The sequence below is a fragment of the Eucalyptus grandis genome, chromosome 4 (assembly GCF_016545825.1).
Source record: "Eucalyptus grandis isolate ANBG69807.140 chromosome 4, ASM1654582v1, whole genome shotgun sequence".
In the NCBI taxonomy this organism is placed as follows: domain Eukaryota; kingdom Viridiplantae; phylum Streptophyta; class Magnoliopsida; order Myrtales; family Myrtaceae; genus Eucalyptus; species Eucalyptus grandis.
In genome coordinates this window covers 3,492,397-3,515,672 of record NC_052615.1, presented here as the reverse complement: position 1 = coordinate 3,515,672, position 23,276 = coordinate 3,492,397, and the positions used below count along the sequence as shown (strand labels likewise).

General features: G+C 36.3%; 2 protein-coding genes across 6 annotated transcripts; both read left to right on the top strand.

Annotated features, from left to right (window-relative positions):
- The first annotated feature begins 815 nt into the window (after window positions 1–815).
- On the top strand, window positions 816–6,273 carry LOC104440705 (ferredoxin--NADP reductase, root isozyme, chloroplastic). 2 transcript variants are annotated; one of them, XM_010053650.3, is made up of 5 exons: window positions 816–1,037; window positions 1,426–1,482; window positions 3,377–3,709; window positions 4,193–4,412; window positions 5,526–6,273. In XM_010053650.3, exons 1-5 carry the CDS (start codon window positions 1,014–1,016, stop codon window positions 6,023–6,025), a joined length of 1,134 nt encoding a protein of 377 aa, XP_010051952.1. In that variant the 5' UTR covers window positions 816–1,013; the 3' UTR covers window positions 6,026–6,273. The 2 variants fall into 2 exon arrangements, with proteins under 2 accessions (XP_010051952.1, XP_039167610.1); XM_039311676.1 differs by lacking the exon at window positions 816–1,037 and adding an exon at window positions 1,152–1,248.
- An 8,810-nt stretch (window positions 6,274–15,083) lies between these two features.
- LOC104440704 (probable ADP-ribosylation factor GTPase-activating protein AGD13) lies at window positions 15,084–22,720 on the top strand. Of its 4 annotated transcripts, none has more exons than XM_010053648.3 (9): window positions 15,084–15,293; window positions 15,822–15,898; window positions 17,903–17,984; window positions 18,693–18,768; window positions 20,447–20,610; window positions 20,821–20,959; window positions 21,275–21,391; window positions 21,677–21,772; window positions 22,374–22,720. In XM_010053648.3, the coding sequence occupies exons 2-9, from the start codon at window positions 15,859–15,861 to the stop codon at window positions 22,653–22,655; spliced, it is 996 nt and encodes a 331-aa protein (XP_010051950.2). In that variant the 5' UTR covers window positions 15,084–15,293; window positions 15,822–15,858; the 3' UTR covers window positions 22,656–22,720. The 4 variants fall into 4 exon arrangements, with proteins under 4 accessions (XP_010051950.2, XP_010051948.2, XP_010051949.2 ...); XM_010053646.3 differs by having other exon boundaries at window positions 15,822–15,907; XM_010053647.3 differs by having other exon boundaries at window positions 15,818–15,898.
- Window positions 22,721–23,276: the final 556 nt, after the last annotated feature.

The window sequence follows — 23,276 nt, the reverse complement described above, 5'->3', positions numbered from 1 at the left end:
TAAAGGAACGTGAAAATTGTAAATAGATGTATATTTTCGTTCAAAGTGAGGATGCAAACTTTAATTCAAAGAGGTATGTAATTGGTCATGGAGTAGAAACTCATGAGTTTTCGATATTTTTGCCAAATCCATTTGTGTCGTTGGAAAACATCATGTGAAAACTATCGAGTATGCATATCATGAAGACATTGCACATCGAAAATTACAAAATTCTTTTTTTATTTGATCTGTGGGAAATATCAAGGTATCACTAGCGAAACTCTTTGTGCTTATAATTATAGTAAATAGAAGCAAAAGATAAAACAATTAATACCCTCAAAACTTCTAATTGATACACGTGTGATTTTACCCAAATTAATTTTTTATTATAAAAACCTCAAACTAGTATATATATGATAAATATATCGCAAATAGTTATAAAAAAAACCTAAACTAGTATATCCCTAACAAATTTATCAAAAACCATAAAATGATACATTTGTAATAAATATACTCTTTAATAAAATTTGATTATTATCACAAAAATCTACCACTGTAATATACGAAAAGTAAAATCCTAAATTAGCACATTAATCAACTATCGCATGTCATCAAATTTAGAAATTTAACGGAAACTATCAGCCTGTGAATTCATCAATAATATACTAGTCAGTTTTTCCTGATAGTAACCGAAGATAAATATATAAAGCAAGCTTATCATAATAGTTTTAGATAAAAAAATAAGCAAGCTTATTATATTTTTTATTATGAATAGTAAATTAATTAAGGTACATGCATTTATTTTAGGGGCCATCTGAAGGAAAAGGCAGAGACTCAACAAGAGAGATTGGAGAGCCAATTGAGACCGGCGGTGATCTTGAGGAGCCAAAATCCAAATCCCCAACTTGTCTCTTGCCGCTCTCCAAGGGATCACTGTCCGGTCCCTACTTAAACAAGATCGCGCATGTTTTTTGTCAGCTCGTAGTTTCTTGCATACCCCACCGTAGTCGATTCCGCCGCGCTCGATCCACCCGATGGCGCACTCGGCTGTATCTCAGGTGGGTACATTCGATCTTGATCGGTCTTTGGGTTTTTCCGTTGTGGGGTCGACAGAAAAGTGAGCGGAGGTTCTTGAAAACGGAAGTGGGGATGGGCTTGGGAATGACCCGGATGGCGGGTTCTATCTGCTTACATTCGATGTTGATCGGTCTTTCGGTTTTTCCGTTGGGGGGTCGACAGAAAAGTGAGGGGAGGTTCTTGAAAACGGAAGTGGGGATGGAGTTGGGAATGACCCAGATGGCGGGTTCTATCTGATTAGCACAAATGCTTCTCGCTTCTTTAACGTTTTCTTGCTTTCTTGATTACCCTTTTCCGTTGTTTGATTCTTTTACTCTTTGTTGTGCTTTTGGGTTTGTGGGAAACTGATCGGTGTAGTGGTTCTTGCAGGTTTCTGTTGCTGTTCCTGTTGGTAGCGATTCATCCATTAGAAGATCGGTGTTTAAGGTGGCTGTTCTTTTGTTCTTTTCTTTTTCAAGAGTCTGTGGTCTCTCTGTTTCAATTGGATCCGCCGGTAAAATGAATGCATTCCATGCATTATGCTTTTGGTTAGATTGTCAATAATGCGAGATCAGGGAAAAAGTCAGACTTCTTTTGAAACTCTTGTCCCCAAGGAGGCTAGAAATTCTTCTTGGTGTTGCACTCCTTAGTTGCGTCACCGTGGAAAAGTTTTAAACTTGAGAATATATATTATGAAGTTGCTGCCAAAATGGAGAAATTCAATATATGGTGATTCTGATAAGTGGTCGCTTCTGTAAGTTTCATGTTGAGATTCTATTTGAAGGATATTTCTTATAGGCATATAATTGTCTGAGATCGGTATTGGCATTTGTTTCTCTTTTTTTCTGGCAAGCATTATTTTTTACTTACACGCTACGGATGCATTACATACCTTTGCCACCTGTATGTTTCCATTGTGAAGGCAATACTCGATAAGATCTTAACCGTGTAGCTGTCTCCATCTTACAAATATGAAAACCATTTATTCGAAGTACTGGATTTTGTCATGGATTGGATTGAAGCTACTTTCAATTGAATCTCTCAAAAGAATGCTTAGTTATTTTCTTGTCTATATTCTAGTGCAATCTGTTGAGAGTTAGTCACTGATTTTTGTCCTAAAGTGATGAACTTATCAGATGACCATCGTTACTGGTAAACTTTCGACATTTCTCTGTAAAATTTGAGTGATAATGTCAGAAGAATATCCAGTTGTCAAAAAGTAAGAAATGAAATAGTGGCAGAGGAGTGGTCATCTTATAATACAACCTTTCTATCAAGTGTCTAGAAGATGACGGAGTTAATGGGTAGAAAGAGAATATTTGCAGAGTATAAATTAGAAAATATACCCAAGTAGAGGTCATGAAATATGAACAGTTTACAAATATTATTTATAGCTGGAGTACTATGTCAGTTCTATTAACGTTATAAATAAAAATAAAAGGATGATACAAGGAAATTAAGGAAAGGAAAGTTTTAGATCATGAAGGTAGTGTATGGTGGGGGAATTGTTCTCCTGCCTTCTGTTTTGTCGTAGGAGTTTTCACGAAAACTCTTCTGGAAATGTCTATGGTGAATGTCTTAAGTAGGCATGTTGTGTGTAATTTCATACTTGTTTTGCACCACTTATGGTTCAAAATAAGAATATCTGAAAAAATTTCATGAAATTTCTCTCTTCTTGTCATTGTAATTGGAGAAAATATTCCCACGCTTTCTTTCACTAAAAATCGAAAATGGAAAACTGGAAAAAGCAAACATACTTCAAGTCGCATTAATATATTTAATGACATATCCATCCTCTTTTGTCTAATTGTACATAGAGTACACCTACCACAACTCTTATCTGTTGTGTTCAAAGCAATCTTGTTGTGAACATGAGCGAATTTTTTTTTCTGAGCTTGTACAGAGTAGTATTTTGGATCTAGTTGAATTGCTATACACTGTCAAACTGTGAAATGGAGTCTACAGTGCTGGATTTGATCCAAATGCAAATTGAGCAGCAGCCAATAAGGAATTTTAATACAGAGGTTACCAGATGGCCATATGGCATTCTCTTTGGTTTATTTACAAGGAAGGTGAAGCATAGGGCATGCATTCAGTTGCTTTTTCGCTTCTAAGAATAGTGACGCACACCTAAATATGATGAAGTATATATGAGTCACTTCAAAGTTTTGGCTGAGTTCTCTTTTTCCTTTCTTGGTTTATATCCCACTGGTTACTGAACAATTTGAAAATTTTGTTACGAAATTCTTATTTCTATACTAAAGTTTGTAGCAGCATTCTGTTCTGCCCATTGTGTAAATTAGTTACTCTGTTAAGCTAACCAGTTTTTAATGAATTGCAGGCACATACTCTCAGTTTCTGTGGTACATTACGGGCACCTGTATTGACATTGGACTTGAGTACCAAGAATGCAAGATCCAAGAAAGGGTATACAATATGCATGTCAGTGCAGCAAGCAAATGCACCGAAAGTTGCTGTCTCACCATTGCAACTTGAGGATGCCAAAGAGCCCCCATTAAATACATTCAAGCCAAAGGAGCCTTATACAGCAACCATTGTGTCTGTTGAGAGGCTTGTAGGCCCAAAAGCACCTGGTGAGGTTTGTCATGTTGTTATTGATCACGGCGGCAACGTCCCCTATTGGGAAGGACAGAGCTATGGTGTAATTCCTCCTGTAAGTTGCTAGTCATGAAGCCGTAATCCTTATCTTTTCCACTTTGGCTTTCTAGTTTGCGTTGCAATTAGTCGAATGTGTAAGAGCGTCTTGAGTAACTGATGATTTGAGCAAAAGCAAGAAGACTTTCCTTTTAATTTCCCTTGTCAAATTCCCTTGATAAGGATTAATATAATGTTGGAAGAGACTTTGAATTAAAGTACGTGATGTGTGTCAATTATTTGTGCCATTTCACTCAAGGAATTCCACCCCCCAAAAAAAAGAAAAAGAAAAAAGAAAACGTGAATTCTGGCAATGTATTTGAATCGCAGTGACTTGCTCTAGCTCTCATTTTTTGCAATGCTTATTTGCATCATTTGAGTTGTTTCTACTTGAGCAGCTGCTCCAAATTTTCTAAACATGCTTTGTTTGAAGAATTTTTTTATTAAATCATAGACTCAGTGCTGAGTAGTCCATAATCATTGTCTTCATGTGGCTTTGCAGGGTGAAAATCCAAAGAAACCAGGGAACCCTCACAATGTTCGTCTTTACTCGATTGCATCTACCAGGTATGGAGATTCTTTCGATGGTAGAACAGCCAGCTTGTGTGTCCGCCGAGCTCTCTATTATGATCCTGAGACAGGAAAGGAGGATCCTTCTAAAAGTGGAGTGTGCAGCAACTTCCTTTGCAATGCAAAACCTGGAGATAAAGTTAAAATCACAGGTATTGCTGACTACTTTTCCTGGTTTGTGCGTCTGGAGTGCCCTCTTTGAATTAAATGTCTAATGATCACTAAATGAAGGGTTGAATACAAATTCTTTTTCCAGTTAATCGGCCAAGAATTGGTAGTTGCAAGAAATTATCCTGATGCCTTGCAGTTTGTGCATATTTGTGTATGCCCGAATAGGATAACAATCATGACTGCTTAGACTTTCAGCTTCTGTCTTTAATGAAGCCTGGGAGGCTGGCCTTCCACCTGTTTGGCAATTTATATGTGCAGTTCTTCATCAATAACATGGAAGTGCTTAAAGAATGCTTCACTACTGACTAAGGTCAAGAGCCAAAGTTCACACAGAATTCCCTCTAAGAGTTGTGTTTTAACTGTTGATTGTATTGGGTCTTTCAGATTGACGAAGGGCTCCTTCAGATTGGTGCTAGAATCAATCTACCATTTCTGCTTGAGCTTGGATGGTATTCCATAAAAAATAAAATTCTTTTGGATACTTGTAGAATGATTCAATTAGACTTGTGACTGGTTTGTGAAAGTATTAGCAAATATGAGCTCAATTAAAAGTATTTCTTTAGTATGAGAGCTGTTGGTCTTGGACTCTAGTTTGCGAGAATGGGAGACCAAATGTGGCACCATCTGCCACCGAGTAACACTTGTCTGTGGAAATCCTCGATAATGCACTCTGGAAGACTGCAAGTATGAGACAGAGGACAGATATTGATGTTTTGCATTTTCAGAAGCTCAATATAGTTCATCACTCTCAAACTTTTCCATTTACTTTCTTTTTACGTGAAGTATTGTACTAGTAATATACTATGGAAAGTATCTTGCCCAGACTTTTTGAAATAGCTTCAATTCCCTCCTCAAAGATAGTTTGAGATTTACTCAAATAGAGACTATACTTTTTGTTTGCCCAATTTGATAGTCAAAGACGGTTCGAACAAATTTTTATGGTCCAAATTATGCCTACCTTGCATTTGTTAAGTTAATTTCCTGGGTTACTTTTGGTATATCTCATTTTTAATGCCAGGCCTACTAGGAGCTCAACCATCATGCATGTCTAATACTGAAAGAGAGCTTGAATATGATAATTGTATCTTTTGCAGGCCCTTCTGGGAAGATCATGCTTTTGCCTGAAGACAACCCAAACGCCACTCACATAATGATTGCGACCGGTACTGGCATTGCCCCATTCCGAGGCTACCTTCGGCGCATGTTCATGGAATCTGTCCCCACGTACAAGTTTGGGGGCCTTGCCTGGCTCTTCCTCGGTGTTGCCAACTCAGACAGCCTGCTCTATGACGACGAGTTCTCCAAGTACCTCCGAGATTATCCAGACAACTTCCGGTATGACACGGCACTCAGCAGGGAGCAGAATAACAAGAAGGGGGGCAAGATGTACGTCCAGGACAAGATCGAGGAGTACAGTGATGAGATCTTCAAGCTCCTGGACGAAGGGGCTCATATTTACTTCTGTGGGCTGAAAGGAATGATGCCGGGTATCCAGGACACCCTGAAGAGAGTCGCGGTGGAGAGGGGCGAGAGCTGGGAAGAGAAGCTGTCGCAGCTTAAGAAGAACAAGCAGTGGCATGTCGAAGTCTACTAGAGCTGGAGTCTCTCCGCTCTCGCATGACGGATTAATTCAGCTGCGTGGGTTCTGTTGATTACTGGTTAGCGGTGTCATCTACCATCTGTTACCCGATTGATTAGGATTTGACCAAGAACACCGAGTATTTAGAGACAGATCTGTATCATCGAATAATAAACCCAAATCATCATTGTTATTTTCATTATGGCCAAAAGTTAAAAAGGCCTTATTTGCCGTCTGGTAAGTTAATTCCCTCTTCTTCTTTTTTCCAAAGTTTCTAAAGTTCATGTCTACATGATGGTGCTGTGATTCTTTTTTATTTTTTTTTATTTTTGGTGTGAACTAGGAGGAAGAAAATGATGGTTGAGTTATATATATCCAGCTTCGCTTGATTCATCGCCTAGAAAGGTTTTTCTTCTGAGGGAGTACTTCAGCACCGGTCGATGTAGAAGAGTGCACTCGTAAGATTGACCCGAAAGTTAGACTAGTCAAGATGTACGAAGCTGGTCCGAGCAATATCCGACCACATGAAACAGAACCTAATTTGAGCGGAAAGAGATTATTGGGCAAGGCTTTCTCTTATCCCTAGGAGGTCTTCCTCCACTAGCAGGTTTTTTCGGAAAACTCCATTTATTCTGGTGTTAGGAAGTTTTTAACTGACACCATCATGGAGTTGTTCAAAATAGTAGTAAAAATAAAAGCAAGCAGAGCAAGACATGAGGGATTCTTGGGACCATGGAAAGATCTTTGAAGGAAGTTGGTAAAGATGCTCGGATGATGGCCGACTCCAAAACCCTCCTGAATGTATTTTTGAGCCTATTTAGCCTTTTATTTCTTAACCACGACACCAAGCCTACATTACATCCCTAAATTAAGTCTCTTCAGATAGGGATCGTTTGGGCTGACATATGGGTTTCACATTCAAAGCTAACGTGCAGAGAAGTGGGAGCAAGGTTATCGTATCTCATTTTAATATTTCTTGACTTGTAAACTCGGTGGAGGTAATCGATGATTATTTGTTTCTTACACTATGTGACTTATCCATTGTTGAAACCATGACCTAGCCCACATTTCGATCCTTTAAAAGATCTCTTGGATTGGTCAATGTGTACTTATTCCAAATGATTTTCAAAACCTTCTACATTGATTGTGTGAGTTATATCGTGTGATTAGATTCATTTCCCACATTAACAAATGGGATAAAATGGTTTTTTCTTAAGAGTATGTGAGAAGCCCTTTTCTAAATAGCGAGTTCTCTTCTGGCGTATTCAACAAACCCTTTCCACGAGTTAAGTTCGTTTTGACAATGAACTCTCTCTTAGGGGAATATGGTGATTGATGATATCTTCCAAGCCTGATTGCAATTTCAAGATGTTGAATGATAATAATTATTTTCCAAATAAGAATTTGCTGTGAAAGACTGGCTGTAGGGAAGAAGATAATTTTCCTATATTAGGATGATCACTCATTACTCTATGGGATTTTTCTCTTGAATTGCTCCCATCTTTCTTTGTGATTCTTAACTTTTCTAATTTTGGGTTTGGATTTTGGGCTGATAAGTTAATTTGGTAGTTTGTAGTGTTCTTATAGTTGGGTAGTAGCCTGCTCAACTATGTGGGATTTTTCCAGTTAGTGCCTTTTGGGTGCTGTTCAAATATGAACCGAAGTTGTGCTAAACCACGCCTTTGTTTTGGTTGTTTTCTCGCAACATGAGGTGAAGATAGAATTTGTCAAATGGTTGCCGGTCCCTCATTGAGGAATGAGTAACTGTGCATATGAACTTGGCCGACCTGCCTCAGGTCCTCATAGTACATTATAGTGTCTTTCTTTATGGCTTCTAGCACGATTTCTAGATGAGCATACCCTTGAACATGATCAGAGATTGTGGAAATTTCAAATGTTTGTAATTTTGCAATTAATATATTATGTACGGTGTGGGGATGGATAATACCATATATAGCGACATCGCATTCAGATCACGATAAGGGAATGAGTTTAGAATGGAAACTTTGGCTATTAAGATATATTTGAAAATCCATTGGGTGCACAGAAGTTACTGAAGTTGTTTTTGTTGTAAGCACATTGAAATTCTACAGTGGTTGAAGAGCCTATGTTGGAATAGCTTCTGCTATGAATATTAGCACTTAACCTAAACGAGTCGGTTCTTCTGAGATCGGAGGTCAGAGGAGTGTAAAACCATCTTTCACAGCCACTCTTGGCATTTGAACTCTAGCACGAGATTAAAACCGAGGACAACTCCATAGCCATTAGTGTGATGTGGACTCACACGTCATACTCTCTAAAGTTTCAATTTCTGATTGCTACTTGGGTTTTAATTTCTTCTACCAACACTAGGGATGAGTTTGGTAAAACATCGAAAAGTAGTTTTAGAATTTGAAAGTCTTTAGATAGAAAGTTTTAGCGTTTCCTAAATTATTGTAAAGCTCTTTGAGCTTGAATCCTGGCTTTTAAAGCTCAAAATACCAAAATAGGTGTCCAGTAGCTTTCACCTGAAGTCCAAAGCTGCTTCACGAAATTTTGCTAATCAAGGCGTACCTTAAGGAATGTCAAATCGAATATATCCTGTAAACATATCCATTACCTCGCATCTACCGTGAACAATTAATTGAGCAAAATTTTCTGGAGCTTTTAGAATGCTCATTTTATTTTGAGGTCTCTATTTAGATAACTTCTTTAAAGAGTCATCTGTTTGTTTCAGCTATGATATTAGAACATGATTTGGATGATCTGTTGTAGTGCAATGCTCTGTCTACTCCCACCCTCCTTCTGCATTAACCATTGACTGTTGTCCAATCAACTGAAAGCTGTCCTTTGTTGAACCGATATCTGATTAGAAGCTCCTGCAAGAAAGCATACTGCTTTCTATGAGCATATGAAAAAGAGAAAATAATGTCTTCACTGACTTGAAGGTTTTCTTTTTCCATACTATTGCGGTGGATCTCACAATTTCAGTTTTGTCATCCCATATATGTTCATTCTCGGGCATGCTAGGTGTTTTCTAATGTGGAGGAGGAATGCCTGCTGATTTTTCTAACTATCGGTTTTTTCACTATTTTTTACAGTGGACTGGTTGGTCTTTTTCTTTCGTGCTGTTGCTGGAATTATGGCTGATTCATATCGATCAACCTCCTCGAGGGGGTTGTCGAAGAATTAGGAAAAATTTTGGGATAGGAAATTAATTTTTTTCCATTTTATTCATTTCCTTTTATTCTGAATCCTCAGAATTAGGATGGAAATCACTGGAATTAGGAAGTAGGAAAGCTGTTCCTATTTCTGCTTCTATTTTCTTGCTATTTTCTAGCTGTTGTAGGCCCTGTTATGTGGCATGTCCTCTGTAAGTATGACAAATAATACGAGAAAGAAGAAACCATGTTTCTTCTTTGAAATCCGCAGATACACAGTGGTCAATACCCATTGGTACACTTGCTGCAACTCTTCCAACTACTAACTATTGGTGCGTTTGGCTCAGTATTTCTAAGGACTTTCAGTTTCCAAACTCCATTAGGAAAGTACTTGATCATTTGATAACCATTTTGAATGAGCTTTCAAGTGAAAAGCCATCATTAAGAAGGCTGAAAGCTCAATACTAGTGAGAACTAGCATTGGGCTTTCAACATTGGCCTAATGCTTAAAATCATTTTTTCCTTCCAAAACTACCTCCATCAATCCTTCAAATTTCTTATTTTGTCCCTCATTATTATTTTTAATTGAAAAAAGACCAAACCATTCCTTAGACTGGCGAAAGGTTTGGTCTTTTTATTTTTATTTTTACTTAATGTATTTTATTTCATTTGCAATTTTAAAAAATAATAATAATTTAATAATAATATTATGGGCTTTTCAAATGTATTTTTTACCAAACGACATTTCTCTTAAAGTTATTTCTCGAAGCATAATTTATCAAATGGCCTTTGCAATTGCTCAAACTCCTTTAGATTAAATTGTCTTACATTACCCCATGAGTTTTCAAAATGCTAAATCAAATGCACTCTATGTCTAATTGTTTTTTTTTTTTTCACTTTTGTTAATCTAGCAATTGGAGAAAAGTTATTGGCAGCTAACTTTTGATCTTTTAAAAAAAAAATTGGTCATAGATAGTTTAGATTAGATTGGAGAGTGAATTGTTAGTTATTTTTAAATGCTAATGCCTAAGCTTTTGAACCATCTTGAATTTCCGATTCTCTCTTTTCCAAGGAGTACCTTGCAGAATTCTTTTTTCGGCAGCCATAACTTGTTATAATTGCTTGGCCTCTTCCTGCACTCTTGTACATTGGAATTATCCTTTCAACTTTAGGTGCAGCTATCCAGAGCCTCACAAGCGCCACCTCGCCTTCTCGCAGCAATAGTAAATGATGATATGCTTCCCATTCTCAATTACTTTAAGGTTGCAGATGGGAGTGAACCTCACATTGCTACACTTTTTGCTGCATTCCTCTGTATAGGTTGTGTCATATCTGGGAATCTGGATCCAATCACACCAAAGATAACCATGTTTTTCCTACTATGCTATGCGGGGGTGAAGTTATCTTGCTTTCTCCTTGATCTTCTAGATGCAGCCAATTGGCGTCGACGGTGGAAGTTTCACCGATGGAGCCTCTCTTTGCTTGGAATATCACTCTGCATTGGGATGCCTCAGTTCCACTTAGGAGCTTATTGGTTATTCAAATCCATTCAATTTGACTATTGGCCCAGAGGCCAATAATCCTGGATGCCTTTTTAGATTTTTGCTTAATATGGCTCTTGAAATGGGAATCATCAAATGCTTCTTAATGACCCTAGCTGAAGGCGTTTCAGATTTCATGAAAGTTGACATTATGGTTGGGAAAGATGCCCTCCTCTTGTTTCTTCCTTTAGTCTTTTGATTCTGCATTTGAAATGTCTGATCTTGTTGATCACATAGTGGACCACTACTTTATAGTGGTGCATTAGTGTGAAGGTTTATTTCAATAGCATCATTGGAAGCCTCAATTTCAATTGGTCGGAATCGGTGAAGGGAAGGACATGGCAACTCCTAAATATATGGACCACATTAGAAAAACATCATAAGTTGAGGGACTAATTGCACCACAAGTCATGAATCTTTTAAAGTATTTAATTGAGTCCTTAAAAAAAATGCAATTAAGTCCTAAATTTGTGATGAAAAATGTAATTATTTTGAGTGTCGGATATGCAATTTCATAGAATGTTCATGAAAATGAGGGGAAAAGCAACCAAAAATCTCAAACTTTACTCACTATGACACATTTGTCTCAATTTTTTTTTTTGTGACACCGAAAACCCCAAACTTATACATGTATAACATATTTACTTCAATTTTTTTGTGACACAAAAATCTCAATTTTTTTTTTTATGTGATATATTTATTTCAAACTTTTTTGGTGACACCAAAAATCCGAAACTTTTTCTATGACACCAAATTTTTGGAGTAAATGTGTCACCTAGATGCAAGTTTAGAGTTTTTAGTGTCGAAGAAGAAGTTTGAGGTAAATACACATTGTATAAATTTGGGTAAATGTGTCTTAATTGGAAAAATTTGGGTTTTTTTTTTTATGACTTTTACCCTAAAAGGAATTGATTGTACTTTTTGAAAAGGATCACTACTTGATTAAAGCAATTCAAAAATTTAAAACTATTAGAAAATATTAGAAAATATCACACCACAAGTAATGAATCTTTTAAATTAATTTAATTAAGTCCTTAATTTTTATTTTAAAAAATGCAATTAAGCTTTAAACTTATATTGAAATGTACACTTTAAGAACTTGATTGTACTTTTTGAAAAGGATTACAAATTGATTTAAGCAATGCAAAAATGAAGAACTATTAGAAAATTATTAGAAAAGATCACATCACAAGTAATGAATTTTTTGATTGATTTAATTAAGTTTTCATTCCTAAAAATATGCAATTAAGTTATAAATTTAGGCGATCTTTGGGTGTTGGGTATGCAATTTAAGTACTATTCATGGAAAGTATTTGATGGTACTTTTTGAAAATGATTTTGATATGATTTTGATTGAAGCAATTCAAAGATTAAGCTCTTAATTGCATTTTATAAAGGAGGTTTAGGACTTCCGATGGGTCTCTCCCGAATTAGCTGGTGGGTTTGAGACGTGGAGTCCAACATGTGTGGGAGGCAAAACCGTGGGTCCATAAAACCTCCCTTTAGAAACCACTAGAAGCTAGTCTTTAATAAGCATAAAAGATTCGAACATATATGCATTTCCCATCGCTCATTTGTAGAGGGTGGACATCTAATCTGGTCTTGTTGCTTATAATTTCACCGTTGGAAAGACATGTTATTGAGTGCTATGCTAAATCATTTTCATAAGACTATTAACGAAAAGTGATCTTTTGCACATCAATGACATGATTATTGAACAAAGGATTAACAAGCATGCCTCGGCTCTCAAGAATTACATTAGCTAGGCATGCTATTTTCAAATGTGTTAACCAAATCAACATGTGGGGGCGAGCTAGTGCTTTTTATGAACGAGGGTGCATTTGTTTCACGGAAAAATGATTTTTGAATTTTTTTCCTAAAAATAATTATTTGCATCATTTGAAATAAATAACAAATAAAAATATTTTTATTATGAGAAAAAGCTATAAAAAAACTCTAAATTATGTCCACCATAACATATATATCCCAATTTTTTTTGTGACACTAAAAACATGAAATTTGTATCATTGCAACACATTTACTTCAAATTTTAGGATAAATGTATCACATAAGTACATGCTTGGGTTTTTTGTGTCACAAAAAAAAATTTAGGGTAAATGTGTCACATGGGTATAAGTGTAAGATTTTCTATGTGCCAAAAAAAGATTGGAGTAAATGTGTTACCATGGGCATGGTTTGGAGTTTTTTCTTCTTTTTTGGTCACTTTTTCCCTTTTTATTATTGACATCAATTTATGTATAAACATGTTTGTGAACAATGAAGATATTATTCAATTTTTTTAAGCAATACAAATAGTCATTTTCAAAGTAACATTTTCTAAAACCAATCATTTTTCACGAAACAAACGAAGCCTAAGTCTGAGTGGGTTGTCCTTTATTAGTTGGTGCATAGTAATTTTTATAAAGTATTGTAAAGTTTTCTGTGTTTTTTGACGTTTTATAATTTTAGAGTTAAAAAAAATTATGAGAAAAATAAATGAAAGTGGAGAATAAAAAGGTGATCATTCCTCTTTAACAGAAAGCATAGACAACGCAAGGATATTTTGGAAAGTTTAAAAGTGAGATGGAAAGGGATTTCGGATTAAACGTACAGTCGAATATACTCTGTTTCCCTTTTCTTTTTCTTACCTCTTTATTTCGATAAAATTAGGCATTTCATCTTATAAAAGCGACATATAGAAATACAGAAAGCCTGAACAAAACACTATAATTTTCATCTGTCGTCATGCAGAATCAGCACAATTTTATATATCTAGAAAAGCCCTAATTCAAACATTCTCTCTCTCCAAAATTACCAAATCGGTCTTAAACTTCCCAATCGAGCATATTAAAATCACCACAAAACAAAATATTAAGGTGCAATAATTAAAGGGACCCTGTCTTTTTATCGAGAAAGTGATCTATCGTTGCGTTAGCCCACGAGAAATGGAGAGAGAGATCGAGACGAATCACGTGAGATAAGATGGAAACCTACATGATGTACCTTCTTCTTCTTCTTCTTTTTGGTTGACCAAATCAAAACTTTAATGGAATTGATTGATTGATGACAAAATATCAAGAACTTAATTCGTCAAGCTGTAAATCTTAACAATTATGACTGATTGAAGACCAATTCGTTGAAGATTGATTCTGAATTGAAAGCCCATTTGAATACCACCTCGACAACTTTAGAAAAAAAAAGCCAATATTATGAAAAACCTTAAATTAGTAAATTTTTGATAAATTTATCTCAAATTAATTTTTGATCACCAAAAATCTCAAATTGATATATTTGTGATAAATTTATCTTGTGTTAGTTTACGTTAAATTTTAATGTCAAATTGTTGAGTTTGATGATAAACAGATTTATCAATTTAGAATTCTATCTTTTGTTTTTCACAGGTTCACCAATTTAACAAAAATTAACCGATGGCATGTTTGTTACAAAATGTAACAATTTATGATTTATCATAGGTGTATCGATTCGAATTATTTGTAATCGAAAAATTTACTTTGGATGGATTTGTTGTATATGTAACGGTTTGGGATTTATTGTGATATTACAAAAAAAAAAAAAAAAGTGATTCCAACCGGTCCCAAGTGTCATAGGTTAGATTGGTCAAAGATGAAATTATTTCTGCGAGAAAACGGTTGGTTTGGTTAAGCGACTCCGGGCCTTGTCCTTGTCAGAAAATGTGAACCCGCACGTGCCTTGCGAATCTCGAGTTGCTTCGTGGGGCTGCGGAATGGAACGAAAGTGCCAAGTACATGCTCAAAGGATATTCCACTATATATATAATTAATAAAGAAAAATGCTGACTTGCCTTTTACCGACCTCATCGATAGGACCCACCTTTAGGATATATATATACATATATGTCGTCTTCTTAAGCTTCGAATCATTTTGATATGCTTATCTTTCTTAGCTACCTCAAAAATACTTTTAGCAAAATGCCCTATTTTATCTATAGATAATATATCTATTTCCTTTCTTCTTTTTCTTTGGAAATTTTTTATTTGTGAGGAAATTTGAATCTCTTTTTTATGAAAATTTGAATTTAATCTTATTCAAATACTTTGACTTTTTTTTAGAGAACTCATAATTAACGTGTTCTTTCAGACATTTGGTCTATCACTTAGTTTCTAGCCCACGGCAAAATTGAATGTGAGATGCTTATGCATGGACTAGGTTAATTAATGTGTTGCTATCTCATGATATATTCGTTGTGTGAAAATCATCGCTCCAAAATTTACATTTATAAGTTCATTTGAGCAAGTGTTCTCCATCACACAAAACCGTTAAAAGAAAAACTATTTCATTATCTATAAATTTATATCTGTGTATTGTACGTATATATATAGAATATTATAATATTTCAATTCAACGCCGGCTTTGTTTGTCCCACCCCATCCTTCAAATTCTTTCACGCTGCGCTGTTCTCATTCTCTCCTCCCTCTCTCTCTCTCTCTCCTCCTCTCTCCGATCCTCGTATCTGTTCATAATCCTGTCGAATTCCTTGTACATAATCCTTCTGCGATTCTTCTTCTTCCTCTCCGAGGATTCGTAGCTTTGAAAGGCTTGTACATTCGTTTCGATTCGCAGGTGGGTTCGCTGTTTCGACCATCTCCTCGCTCCCTCGCTTCGTCCTTGATTGAATGGTTCTGTCGTTTTTTACAATGTGAATCGATGTTTCCGAGGAGCGGATTTTTCCTGCGTTCCCTTCGCGTGGTTTTGACCCGATTGCTGCATGCTTTGTGATCGCGGCGCGTGTTCCCATTTTCCCATTCCTCCCCGCCCCCGTCGTTCTCCGTTCGCCTGCGGATGATGGGCTGTGCGAAAGGAGATAATTTGCGGTACCCATTTCTTGATATTTATCTGGGTCATTTCCGAATGCTCTGTTGCGTGCCTGTGTTGTTCGGATGACCCCTCATTCCTCTCTGGGATTCCGTCTCTTGAATTGCTCCCATCTTTCTCTGCGGTTCTTGACTTTTGCTTGGTGTTTGGAATATGAGCTTATCAGTTTTTTTAACAGTTAGTCCCTTTTGCGTGCTGTTTAAATGTGAACTGAGTTTGTTGTGCTGAACCGTGCCGTTGTTTGCGTTGTTTTCTTGCAATATGTGGTGAAGACAGAATTTTTGTTGGATGGTTGCCGGTCCCTCGTTGAAGAATGAGTAATCGTGCGTACGAACTTGGCAGACCCGCCTCAGGTACTCACGGTACATCACAGCGTCTCTTTTTGTATATGGCTTCTAGCTTGATTTCTAGATGAGCGTACTTCCCAACATGATCAGAGATTGTGGGTATTTCATAAATAGTAAATTTGTCATAGGATTTGTCATGTACTATATGGGGAAGATGTTCAAGGATACTCTAAATTGCTCATGGATAATACCATGTATAATGATATTGTGTTCGGATCATGATAGGGCAATGAATTCAGAACAGAAATTTTGGCTATTAAGATAGACTTCAAAATCCATCTGATGAACAGAAGATACTGAGGTTGTTTTTGTTGTAAGCACATAAAAAATTCTGTGGTGGTTGAAGAGCCTATGTTGGAGCTACTTCTGATACTAATAACATTCGTTCATGTTTTTCTGGCCTTAGCTTGTCCAGCTTGGGAAACTCATCTACAGGTTCTCTCGTTATGGTTATGACAAATAGTCTAGCACAGAGCCTTCAGGGTACAGCAGAACATCATAAATGCGAATTATTTAGTGGCAAAAGATGGACTTTCAGTGTTTGCAAAAGGATCTGGTCTTTGTGTATAAAGAATCTATACTTTTTTTCTTTTGATTTTCTTTTTAATTGGGTCAGATCATAGAGCTAGTTTTTTTCCTTTTTCTCCCTTCATTATCAGTTTCCTCCCACAAATTGGCTTCTTTCTAGAGAGTGTCCTTCATTAACTTTTCGGAGCTGTGACTTTGTTCAATAGGCAATTTTAAATGAACTAGAATTGTCAATCATGCACTTGCAGCATATTTATTTTCGTGATAGGTTGACAATTTTTTTTTTTTTGGGTCAAAAGTGATGGGTTGACAATTTGAAGGGTAACTCTTTGTCATTGTTTGGAGGGGTATGGCAGATAAGACAGTTGAGACAGTGTTCTGAGTAGAATTGATGGTCACTTTATGGAACAAGCATTTGACAATGATTTGATAAAGATGGAAGAAATTTTGGGATCAATCGCTTGTCATGGTGAGAGAGGTTAGAATAATGTACCTTTGGTTTCACAAGTACAGTGCAACCAAACCTTTCAAAAGTTAGATCCCTGAATTGCTAAAGACAAAAGCACTGTGGTACCAACCGTACCGTTGGAATACTACACATTATTAGATTCTCAGCCAAGTCCAACATGAGGAGTTCAAGTTCTTTTGCAGAGTAATGATAAAGCCCAATCTTTCCAATTTGACATCTGAGTGAAGTATGATTTCTACTTACCCTGGCTTTTGGAATAAAAAGGATCAAACAACTATTTGAGCATGGGCTAAGTTGGGTTACGGTATGGTCAGTAGTGGGAGATGTGGGAGCAAGGCAGGAAAGTTCTTTTGAGTAAGAGAGAGCTTGTTTGACCATCTTTGGATTTTTGGTTAGTAATGATAGGGAGGAATAAAAAGCTTGTGGTTGAAAGAAATCTTTGATCATTGCAGTGGGAACTACACGGTTTGAAAGTTTATGCTTTTGGTGCTAGGAAAACATTTCGATTTACAGAAACGCCTTGAGTAGATACCTTTCATGTGGGTAAATATTATTCTTGGGATCTTTTTGTAATTGGTTGGCACCTCTCGGTGTCATTTACTGTTTTCACTTTTATTTATGGAAGAAACTCATTGTTGCCAGTCTTTCGTGCCTCAAGCTCTTTCTCTGTCTCCATTTCCTGAGCCAGGGAAGGAAGGAATTAGAGGAACCTTTGATAATTTGGTTAGATGTTCATGAGGGATGATACTATAAAAGTCAAACTAACTGTCCTTATGCAAAAAGTTTCTACAGTCACTTTACATGTTATTTCTATCATCATAGTCTTACTTTTATTTGCTATTTCGGTTCTCTAATTATTGAGAAGGAAAAAAAAAATCAAAATAGAATAGCAACTTTTACGCAAATGTCATGATTTTCTCTTTTCTATATCTCTCTTTCTGGAAACTAGTAGCTTTTGATATCACATGTTGACCTGGCAAAAGTTATTGGATGATATTTTTGCTCTCATTCAGGCAAGAGAATAATAAAGGATCTATTAAATCAGAGTGATAACCGCTTTTGTGCCGATTGCGGTGCTCCTGATCCTAAATGGGCGTAAGTTTCCAGACTTCATCTTTTCTATGCTTATGTTTTAATATACGTGATTTGACCAAGACCCAGTAATGAACTTTGGTACGCTTCTTAATTAGTTAGCTTACTGCAAATACTATGGATGAATCTGTAGTTGTGACAATCATCTACTTGTTCTTGAAAGTCATCTTTTCTGAGTGTGTATTGTTAATTTAGTCGCTGGATTACTTTCAGAAGTTGAAGCTAATGTTGTGTAACTGACATTTGTATGTCATTTTTCCTTTTGACCGAAACTAGGTGGTGAGCTCATATGTAGGTTTTGAGAGACAAATAAAGTCACGTACAGGTTTATCCCCAGTGTGCCTTATGAGCATGCAATATAGTTTGGTAATGTGAAAAGTGTAAATCAGTCTCTGGAGGCCATGGCGATTTGGGTTTGAGAGTCAAATATACTCCTTAAGCATCACATTATTATAGAAAAGGAGGTGGAGTTGGGACTCCTGCTTAATCAGTGTACATTCAAATTGAAATGAGATTCATTTAGTGTGGACTGGACCACTTAAGTGTTACTTAATTGTGCTAATAAGAGGAGGTAAGTTTACAACCAGAGAGAAGAATAGTATGAGATAATTGCCCCACGACATGTTAGAAACTTTCGATACACAGAATATGCTATGTGCCACAATATATTGTCTTAGGACTGTTAAGAAAACTTTGACTCTGAATCTGCAGGTCGGCAAATATTGGAGTTTTCATATGTTTAAAATGTTGTGGAGTGCACAGAAGTTTGGGAACTCACATCTCAAAGGTATATTGTCCTAGTTTTGTGCTCCTTCCAAGGTACATAACCATCTTTACATGTTTTGACATCTTATGTTGCTGTATCTAATGGTAAAAAAAAAAAGAAAAAAATCAATGTTGTAATCTGATTGGTTAAGCCCTTTTGGTGTTGTTCTATCTAGTTGATGTGTCATACCATAGGCTGAGAATTTGAATCCCTACACTCCCTTTTGGTATTATTCTATCTAGTTGATGTGATCATGTCTGTATATGGATTTCAAGTATGAGGCCTGTCTTACACATCAGGTGGAGTGCTCATAAGTATGTCAGGATACATTGTAGGTCTATTTCTATTGAGTTAAGCATTTAGAAGCTTTTAGATAAGTTAAAAGCTGTCTTTAGTTTCTTCAATTATTCTTTTCATACCAATGACACTGGTGTGCAAAATATTGTTTCTATCTTTTCTACCTTGCCAGAATGATGTAGAGTTGGTGATTTGACAAAAAGAGATGCTTCAGTTGATAATCTTTTCAAGATGACAAAAAGAGAGATTTTATATGACGGAGTCCCTACTGGGGAATGGTAAAGGTGTGTCAAAGGATAGGGGCCACTGCAGAGAATGTTACCGAGTATAACATGGGATGCAATGGGATGCAATACCTTGAAATTTCATAAATCACTGAACCAGGATTTCATAGATAGGTTATGCCATACGTTCAAGCAATGTCAAATAAAGCCAACAGTGTGAGAGGTTTGCTAACTATTTTGTAACAGCACAAGGCAGTAAAAAAGTGGACACAGCATGATTTGCAGGTTTATAACCTTATTAATGTGGTCAACTGGTTGGGCTTTGTTGCACACTAATCTAGCTACTTATGCATGTGATGTGGTCTGTGGGCCTGTGGATCAAATTGCCCAAGATCATATTCAAGTTCGAAAGATTTGTAAAACAGTACACTTTTTATTATACATTTAGTAGATTATTGGCAAGTCACAACGTATTTCAGGAGAGAAAAAGATTGGTTCTACTATACATTTATAGGCTTATTATTGCCTTGAGAATGCATTCTGATTAGAAGCAGTATGCATCTGGTTGAAGTTTATAAAACAGTTGACTCAAGATTTCAGAGTTTTCTAAAAAGGGAGTATCACCCTTTCATCTAGAAAGGTTCACATCTCACTGTGCTTTTCCCATTATAGTTATTATGACACTGCATTATTATTCTTATAAATAATCGTACTGTAGGATGCGTGTAATTTTCTTTAATCAAGGAAAGATTAGGAAAGTTCCTTGTATTTAATCTCATTTCCCCACTGAAATCACTTATATGCTATTAGGAAATTCTTTTGCTTCACAGATGAAGTCACCAAATTTTTGATGTCATGCTATGGATGCAGGTTTGCATTTATTGGCTAAGGTTTTCTGATTTTTGCTTGTTGGCTTCACTTTTGCTAGTTTGCATTCTTGTCTTCAAATAGTAATAGCAGACCACCTTATAAGTTGCTCGGCAATTGGCAATATCTTTTGCAAGTAATCTCACAGAAATTTTTCACAATCCAAGTGCCATTATTTTAAAAAGTTATATTTTACATTTGTAACCATGGAATTTTTTGAAAATTTGTGTTCCGCTTCATTTGGTATCATTTTGACAGGAGCACCAAGTTACTAGACACAATAATCTACAACTTTATTCGTTTTGTTTCAGGTTTTGTCTGTAACATTGGATGACTGGTCTGATGATGAGATTGATTCCATGATTGAAGTCGGAGGGAATTCTTCAGCAAATGCAATCTATGAGGCATTTATCCCTGAAGGAGTTAAAAAGCCTGGAGCTGATGCTAGTCATGAGGAGCGCATGAGATTTATCAGGTTATAACATGCTCAAAATTCAAGTCTTTTACACTCTCTGTTTGTAACCGACCTATTTTATATACTAAGACCATCTGCGTACCAAAGTACACATTATTTCACTTCTCATGGTAAGAAATGTTTCTTGCAAGCTACTTGGAAGTTGAAGCTGGTTAGGACTACTTCTGACTTTTCCTGAGATTACTTGTATGATTTTACCTTTTGATGTAGATCTAAATATGAGCTTCAAGAATTTTTGAAGCCTAGCTTACGAATTGCTTCAAGGCCATCGGAAAGGAGCACTCTTCAATCAAGTTTTTCTCGGAAGATTATGGATAGCTTCAGAAGTTCACATTCATCAAAGAATTCTGTAAGTGGTTAAAATGTATATTACCCTTCTGCTTTTTTAGGCTTTCTGAACTCCTGCATCTTTAGGTAGAAACTGGAGTGAAAATATGCAAGGAGACCATATACATAGGATTCTACTTTGGTTGCTCTGATTTGTTTGATGCATTTGTTAATGTGGGGCTTAACAAAGTTTTCCTACATAGTGCCACTTTTCATGATTATTGGTTTATTTATTGATATTCTAGATCGTCTACAAGCAAATGGTTCTTTTATTGGTATTTGGTGCTTCATTTGGTAATGGCAGCTGGTTCTTGCTGTGATGCAAATTGTTTTACAGGAAGGCATGGTAGAGTTTATTGGTTTAGTGAAGGTGAAAGTAATAAAGGGTACAAATTTAGCCATCAGAGACATGCTATCAAGCGATCCTTATGTTGTCTTGAATCTCGGGCAGCAGGTTAGTTGTTGTCTCTATTTTGACTTGACACAATAGTTCATGCCTTGAATATCTCTATCTTGTGTGAATTACATACTGCTATAAATCATTTCTTAATCATCTCTTTAAATGATGGTTCAAGCAATTGCCAGATCTTAATCACATGTGGTGGTGGCAGATACCTTTGTTTTATTGCTTGTCAGGTTTTGGTCTTGTGTGTGCTTCTTTGTGTGATCCTGTTCTGCTTTTGAGTTAAGTTTTTTTTAGGGAATGAAGTTATTGACAATGTGTGAATTCTGTTTTCAGACAGCTCAAACTAATGTAGTCAAGAGCAACTTGAATCCAGTTTGGAATCAGGAGCTCATGCTCTCTGTTCCTCAGGATTTTGGGCCTCTGAAATTGGTAAGTTTTCTGTTAACCTTAGTCCCTTTTGGTAGTTAAACAACCATGAAGCAAATCCTTGAGAAGAGGAGTGTAGTTGGTTATCCGAATACCTTCAGAGTATTTCCTTTTACTTCCATTATAGACCTGACTTGTTAAAACTTCAGGTCTATCTCTTTTTTTGCTTCGTCATCTTTATGACATTTTAATTTGGTGTCTGAATGGCATTTGACAATATGGCTAGATTGAATTCTTTCAGAATTATCCTTCTGTTTGGTTCTTCTATTTGTCATGACATTTACATCTATTGTGGGTTTAGATATGATCCCTGCCGTTTAAGCCTTTTTTTTAGGGGAATGCATTCTATTTACCTTGTTTACCATCTGATACAATTTTGAAAATCTTTGGATCACCAAGGGCTAAATCCTATTTTTGAACACCATACACGTTGCTATAAATTTCTTGGAATTGCAGCTCTGGATAAGTCTCGCACAATGGTTTTCCATGAATCACACAAATTACTTTAATTTCTGTTATTTTTCCACAAGCATTTTCACTAGAATATCCACAGAAAATTTTCATGCACTGTGCCATACTAAGAATTATCTCCATACTTCTGCAGCGGGTATTTGATCATGACACGTTTTCAGCTGATGACATCATGGGAGAGGCAGAGGTAGATCTCCAACCTATGATAACATCTGCAATGGCTTTTGGAGATGCTGGAATGTTTGGAGACATGCAGATTGGAAAGTGGCTTAAATCTCATGACAATGCCCTCCTAATGGACAGCACGGTCAACATAGTCGATGGGAAGGTGAAGCAGGAGGTCTTGCTTAAGCTTCAGAATGTCGAATCTGGAGAGATAGAGCTAGAATTAGAATGGTTGCCCCTGGACCAATAGGTATACTTGAATGATTTTTTTACTCATCATTCGAAATAAACAGTTTCCGGTACTAATTTATTGTATTGAGTGGTTCTACATGTTCGTGTTACATTTTTTTGCTTGATTCCTTTATTTAAATTCTGAAGTCCTCCTTTGTAATTTGAGTTTGGCTTTTCCTGTTCAGATTTTAGGTTGGTCAAATGGGGATGCCTGACTAATATTCTTTTGTAACAGAAGTTTGGATTAAGAAGACTCTTAAGTAAGGAAATTTAAGGATTTGTAGACCAGAAACTTCCATGTCTTCTTCATGTAACATATGAACTGTTTGTTCATACCTTACCTGGGAGGTCGAGGTCCTAAAAGAAAATGAAATTCGTCCGAGATGTCCTGAGATTTGTTCTCTGTTATTTGTGGGTATCGAAGAAACGATTTCTAGGAGCATCAAATGATGTCTGAGTGATGGATGAATCCATTTCCTCTTTCGAAACTTGGTCAGGACAAAAAGCAAACAAAAAGAGAAAACCAAATGAATGATTTTAAATAGGCGTTGCTCACTTCAAATGCTAACGATTGTGGACAAAAAAGTTGTTTGTATGATGTAGAAGTCAATTTACTTTGCGCTGGTTGAACCAGCGACGG